This window comes from Gymnoscopelus microlampas, assembly GCF_963454915.1.
Source record: "Gymnoscopelus microlampas genome assembly, chromosome: 6".
Classification (NCBI taxonomy): domain Eukaryota; kingdom Metazoa; phylum Chordata; class Actinopteri; order Myctophiformes; family Myctophidae; genus Gymnoscopelus; species Gymnoscopelus microlampas.
Genome location: NC_139943.1, coordinates 16,289,548 through 16,296,641, shown reverse-complemented (window position 1 = coordinate 16,296,641; position 7,094 = coordinate 16,289,548). Strand labels below are relative to the sequence as shown.

Sequence of the window (7,094 nt, the reverse complement as noted above, 5' to 3'; positions counted from 1 at the left end):
GGCCGCAAATGGCCCACGGGCCGCCTATTGGGGAACCCTGATATAAATGGTCCTCACTCATTATAGGATGGCACCAAATCCGTCTACTAACTCTGTCTGACTCTCAGAGGCGAGCTGCGGACAGTTCAGAAACCTGCCTACCAATGACATCACCGATGGGGATTCCAAGCTAAACTACAGAAACGTTCTCTTCTTGGAAAGTTAGCATGCTGGAAATATTGATCTTGCATCAATACAAAGTATGAAATCTTGTTTGAAATTAACAAAGACGTCAGTCACTGCAGGCAGGTTTCTGAACTGTTCACCGCCCATCTCGGAGACACAGAAGCAGTAGAGTAGACAGAAATGATGCCATCGTATAATGACCAAGTGAGGATCATTTATGAAGGTTCATAATGGGTAGAGTGGTCCTTTAATTCTATTAGATAGAAATGGAGAAGAGAGGCTGTTCTGAGCTTCGATGTATTTTTATTGGTGTTTTTCAGGTACAGGTTACAGGATGGTACTCAACAGTTACCCAATTCCTGTATGTTGGTCAACACAAACAATTGTGACTGATGGAAAATGCTTGTCCTTAAACCGTACATTGCACATCAGAGTAAAAAGGTTATTCCATTTACAGACCTGCCTCATTGAACAATTACATTTGCACCATGGCATTAAGTAGTTGTTTTTTATCTAAGATAAACAACATCACACATTCTTTAAATGTCACAAAACACATGTTATTTTCTTGATATGAATGAGACAATTCAACGTGACATCTTTTATGGAAGGAGTGTCCTTATACTGTGTTGTCAAACATTTATGTGTATGGGGGAATTCAAGGCACTTTTAATTGGTTATTGGTTCTCACAACCTTCCTTAAAGCTTTGGTTCTCAAAGTGGGGTCCGGGGTCCTTGGGGGGTTCCAGGGGGTCCCCAGATAAATGTGTTAATGTTGCATCACAACAATTTTAACTACTTGAACCTTTTATACTTTGGCTATTAAAAAATAGCCGATATACAAGCTCATAGCGCGGCACCGAGTGCCGCGCTATGAGCTTGTAGATCTGCTATTTTGTAACTCAAATCTTTGCTTCGGGGGGTTTCTGGAACACATTTGTTTTTTAGATTGGGGTCCGTGGCCAAATACATATCATTTTGGGGGTCCTTGACATGAAAAAGTTTGAGAACAACTGCCTTAAGGGAGCACTTCACTTTCTGGAAGAAACTGCAGTCACTCAAAGTTAGCACTACTGCAGTTGTGGTGGGGAAGAGTATTAATATTTGAAATTGCCACCCGATGACCGGAAGAAACAATGCGTTCCTCTGGATTGAAGGACAGTTCACACGCGCGCACGCACGCACGCACGCACGCACGCACGCACGCACGCACGCACGCACGCACGCACGCACGCACGCACACACACACACACACACACACACACACACACACACACACACACACACACACACACACACACACACACACACACACACACACACACACACACACACACACACACACACACACACACACACACACACACACACACACACACACACACACACACACACACACACACACGAGAATGAAGCCCTGCAGGCCTCCAGCTGATGTCAATCACCTTGACAGACAAGGTGTGGTCACAGGGAAGAGAGAGGGGTGTGGCTGGAGCGTATTTGTTTTGGTTTTGTTAGTTTAGCTTTTGTTTGGTATTTCTTTAGTTAATATAAGGTAAATAGTCATTTGAATTGTGTCTGCAAATAGTAGTGCTGTTAGATGGTGTTTAAATATCTTGTAAAGTTATCGTGGCAATGTCATGGTGCCCTTCATTGTGGAGGAGCCGGTAGAGCCTGAACTAAATATTGAATATTCCAATCGGCTCAGACTAACAGTATAACTATACAGTCCCAGGTTGTTCAGAAGATGGCATAACTGTTCCTGTTCATTCTCCCACAGCGTTGTGATTGTTTGGCAGAAGGCTTGAACTGGAAACACATACTCAAACTATTTATTAAACTGTTAAAAACGTTTTAGCTCTGGGACCAAAACAGGTGGCCCTTCTTCTTCATGTTGGACCCACAGTATTTCAGTTTTCTGTAAACAACAAGCTATGACTCTATTGCTCAAGTGCAAGGACGGATTAGTCAAGTCAGATTTCTCTGGTCGGTCAAACACCAAGTGGATCGTATACTGAAATCAGGGCTCCAACCCGGTTTGAGGAATGGAAACAAACAATGTTTTACTAGGATCAGAAAATCAGAAGATCAGATCAGAAGATCAGAAAATAAATGCTATCTTTCATTCCTATAATATTTAACAATAACACCGGGACCGCTTGCTGTGTAATTAATTCGCATTCATTTTAACTGCTGTTTGTGTCATCATGATAACGTCATGTAATGTTTGTTTGAGACAAGGTCGTTCAAATCACAAAGGATTAAATGTAAATAAAGCCTGTTGCATACTACATCAGAACAACCTAGGTCAGTTCGCCTGGGCTCCCCAGCCGAACCAAACTGTCCCCTGGACAGAAACCTGGACAGTTTGGACGGACAAGTATAATTTCATACTTCTGTGTTCTGGAAGCCAGACCCTCACCCCGTGGCCCACCATGGCTCGCACTGTTTGCTCTGACTGAGGCAAAGTACACTTCGAACAGATGGTTAAATTAACACCTGGATATCGCGACTGCGGTAACTAGCGATAGTTTGTGTTGTGAAAGAGATTTCCGGGGTGTTTGTAGTACCTCCTGGAAGTTGGCTTGCGTCTATTCCAAACTATCGCTGCTTTTCACTGGCTTCACTGCTGACAGAATTCACTTGAAGCTGGCAGTGGTGTAAAGTAATTAAGTACATTTACTCAAGTACTGTACTTAAGTACAATTTTGAGGCATTTTTACTTTACTGGAGAGCACCCACTCAGCTCCATCCAAGCTGGATGAGGCCAGGAGCTCTGATGAGGAGTTCCTGTCCTTACTGGAACGACTGAAGAGGAAGACTGTAAAGCAGAGCACAGCCTCACCTACGCATCATCACACAGGATCGATAATGAAGCCTCCCATCATCCATTCCACCTGGAAAGGGACAAAGACCCCTAAATGTGAAGACCCAAGGCCCGCCTGTAAAGGGACAGAAGGCTCCGGTTTCTCAGACACTGGGGCAAAGACCCCTAAATGTGAAGACCACCGGCCCGCCTATAAAGTCCACTACATCTCAGAAGCAAATATCTACAAATAGCTTGTAGATCTGCTATTTTCAAAGGATTTTTATACATTTCATGCATTATTTGAAAACTTGTGAAATGGGACATTCTGCATAATGAGTACTTTCTTCTACTTTTGATACTTTAAGTACATTTTGATACCAATACTTTTGTACTTTTATTTAAGTGAATTTTTAATTCCGGACTTTTACATGTAAAAGAGTATTTCTACATTGCAGTATTGATACGTTTACTTGAGTAAAACGTTTGAGTACTTTTTCCACCACTGGTCTATTCCAAACTACCGCTGCTTTTCACTGGCTGAAGTGGCTTCACTGCTGACAGAATGAACCTGAAGCTGGGCTGAATGAATGCGGAAACATTGTGGAACGTCTGACCAATCACAGTAGCTGGAATTGTTCGGGTAGTCACGACATCTCGGAGGCACAGAACACCCGACATTATCCAGCCCACCCGTACCCATGAATGACATCATAGTGTACCCAGCCGAACCGAAGAAACATTGGTTGTTCTGATGTAGTGATGTTGTGATGCAATGGGCTTCATCCTAACACTAACAACGCCAGTGGCAAGGACTAATAATAGTGCCACCCTAGAGCACATTCAAATGTATTTTATACATTTGATATATGATAAGAAATATAATTTCATAGAATAATTCATAGAATTTAATAGAATAACACACACTACTACATACATGTATGTATGTAAGTAGTTGCGTACATTATGTTCCAATAATTTCTATATGAAATACTAATTCTATGCAATTATTTCCCTCTATTATATACCAATAATATATAATAGATAATAAATGCATAATAGATGAATTATAGGAACTATCGTAAGACAAAGAACCCCCTAACTATTGTTTCATGCACTTCAAGTGCCAAGTATAGAATCTCTCTTTAAGAGCAACCTGTTCAGGACTTTATAAAAGAATGCTTATTTTCCTAAACTTCCAACGTGTCATTTAGTCTATAAAAGAAAGAAAGAAACTAAGCAAAAAAGAAGAGAAAAACAGAAACTAAACAAAACAAAAAAAAAGCTGGATATCAAAAAGTTTAATTAGATTTTAACACATTGTGTGCCAGAGGTTTATTAAAATAGGGTACGTTCAGTGCCTGCATATCTTCCATCCACTTACGTTGATATGTTTCGTGCTGTAGAAGCCCCGACGCGGAAGTGCATGTAAACAAAGCGTGCGTGCGAGACGGCGGAGGGTCCCGACTAACGGCTGGAACAATATTTCTAACGCGATCCTCCATTGCAGAGTGATCGCCGATCGAAAACGGCTCACTTCCACCACGTTAAAAAGAAATGGAGATATTAAGATTTTAGTCAAGGAGTTAACATTGGAGCGCCGACCGGAAGGATTTTTGACATGGATCCACACCCGGCCTCTCCTTCTCAGAGACTCCTTGGATGATCCCAAAGTTTCGTTAGAGCGCCCCACATGGGCCCCACGTATAAAAAAGAAAATGGGCCAAAAACGGTCCGGACCGTTTATGGCACATGACGCATGGATTCTCAAAAACGGTCCGGACCGTTTATGGCACTCAATGTGTTAAGCAAATAAGTTGTATTTTTTCAACATATTCCTCTCACATAGTTAAGTAATAAAGATACTTAATATAATAAAGCAATGGTTCCCAAACCTTTTAGCTAGACACTAAAAGGACAAATGAAGTGAAAATAGAAGATCTACGGGCTCATAACGTGTCATGATAAGTCGTAGATCAGCTATTTTCACTACAGCTTAAAATGTTTATGGAATTTCTTAGATTTATTTTTTTTCATTCATTAAATTATTTTGAAAAATTATGATTTTTTCTTTTTCTTTCTGAAACGTTTTTTTTTCCTTTTGAAATAATAATTTAAAAAAAATAGGAAAAGAAAAAAAGGGACTGATTCGCGACCCACAAAAATGGGTCTGTTACCCATTGTTTGTGAAACACTGGTATAAGGGCCCTATCTTATGCTTTTTTTATATTTGGAAAAAACATTTAAAAATAGTTCAAATAGCCAACTACATCGACACGTTGTGAGCTTGTAGATCGGCCATTGTATTACATTATGGAGATGTCATGTTATTTTTTCTTTAAATCCTTGAAAATTGATTCTCATTGTGATACCGATAAATAGGGACTTAAATACGTTAGCTCCATTGATCAAAACCAGAACACAATGTTTTCACGATTTTCAAGTTGGCCCTGATCCGGAAAAGGTTGGGAACCACTGTATTACGTATTTACAATGCTGTGTCCATCGGTATGCAACTCCAACGGTACAACCAGCGTGATCTAGTCCCATTGTAAGAATGGAATGCGGAAAAACCCTCTCTCTCTCTCTCTCTCTCTCTCTCTCTCTCTCTCTCTCTCTCTCTCTCAATGAGGAAGTTCCAATGTTTGGAACTGCGGCGAGATCAAAGCGTGTCATAACTCTCTCTCTCTATGGGTCTGGGTACAACAGAAACAACGTTTCTTCTCTGCCGTTTGGGTTGAAAGTGTTCATCATAGATGTGGCTGTTGGTCAGCTCTGGGTTTGTCAAGAGGTCATGTAGACTTCTTGACCAACCCAGAGCCCTGGCCAGGGAACTGACTGAACTGATTGAAGGCTTAACAACCAACCAACAGCAATATGTAAAAAGCATTCACTATGAGCCTACTAGATAGTAAGCAACAAACATCTATGTTATACTGTGTAAACTAAGGGACTTATTATTACATTAAGAAATTAAAATGAAAAAGCAGGGTTTTTTCTCTCTTTTTTTTTGACAATACTGTATGTACAAACTTATTTTACAGTAAGTGCTACACGGGTACATTAGTCACTTCAATTGATTCATTACTAGTATGTTATACTGAGTAAACTAAGGGACTAATAATTATTATACTTAAGAAATTTAAATACAGTAAAGCAGGGTTTTTTTCTCTCTTTTTTTGACAAATACTGTATATACAAACTTATTTTTTACAGTAAGTGCTACAGGGGTATATTAGTCACTTCAATTGATTCAATTGAAATGTTCATTGCTTTCTTTAAGATCCATCTTTCCATTTTCCTCTGTTTTGTCATCAGAAGCTTTAAATTGTTGTTTGCATTTTGTTTGCAATTTTCATCGGGAAACAGGCAATGTGTTTGCTCTGTTGCTGTTATTTTGCTTGTTATCAAAATGACAGGATATCCCATAATTTGTGCATCCATGGCATACCGGTAAGTACAAAAGTGTGTGGAATTCCAATCGATTGATAGAACACACCATATACTTTTAATACTTGATTTTGCCGATGATGCCAAGCATCCTTTTAGCTCAAGTACTGTCTGCCACCGTTACACGCGCTCCTCTTCATGTGCAGCACCTCTATCACCTCGATGTCCTGGCCAATCATGTGAGGGTAGAGGCGGGACCGTAGGCTTGACTGATGCGATTGGCCCTCGCAGCGTCTGATGAGGCTAAATCCCTTGTGGACGTCTTCCTCGTCTTCCTCCTGCTCGTCCTCGGTGCCGGACGACGTGTTGCCGTTGACGTCCGAGTCCAAGTCGGATCCTTGGAGTTTGGAGAAGCCCTCTGTGGAATACTCTATCTCCTCAACGCATGGAGGCTCGTCGTCTTCAAAGCAACTATGGAGAGGAAAGGAGAGGAGAGGAGAGGAGAGGAGAGGAGAGAAGAGAAGAGAAGAGAAGAGAAGAGAAGAGAAGAGAAGAGAAGAGAAGAGAAGAGAAGAGAAGAGAAGAGAAGAGAAGAGAAGAGAAGAGAAGAGAAGAGAAGAGAAGAGAAGAGAGGAAAGGGAAGGACAATAGAGGAGAGGAAAGGAAAGGAAAGGAAAGGAAAGGAAAGGAAAGGAAAGGAAAGGAAAGGAAAGGAAAGGAAAGGAAAGGAAAG

At 40.9% G+C, this 7,094-nt stretch overlaps 1 protein-coding gene and 1 long non-coding RNA gene across 2 annotated transcripts in view; one reads left to right on the top strand and one right to left on the bottom strand.

The window, feature by feature from the left end:
* The first annotated feature begins 405 nt into the window (after positions 1-405).
* LOC311047997 lies at positions 406-4,235 on the top strand. Its single transcript, XR_014601055.1, has 2 exons — positions 406-931; positions 1,044-4,235. It is a non-coding gene; the product is annotated as an uncharacterized lncRNA (long non-coding RNA).
* Positions 4,236-5,573: 1,338 nt separating this feature from the next.
* agbl1 (AGBL carboxypeptidase 1) overlaps positions 5,574-7,094 on the bottom strand; it is a 222,385-nt gene continuing 220,864 nt past the window's right edge. Inside the window, exon 27 of the mRNA XM_084060959.1 lies at positions 5,574-6,832. Within this exon, the coding sequence (XP_083917085.1) occupies positions 6,517-6,832 (316 nt within the window). The 3' untranslated portion in view covers positions 5,574-6,516. The remainder of the gene's footprint in view (positions 6,833-7,094) is intronic.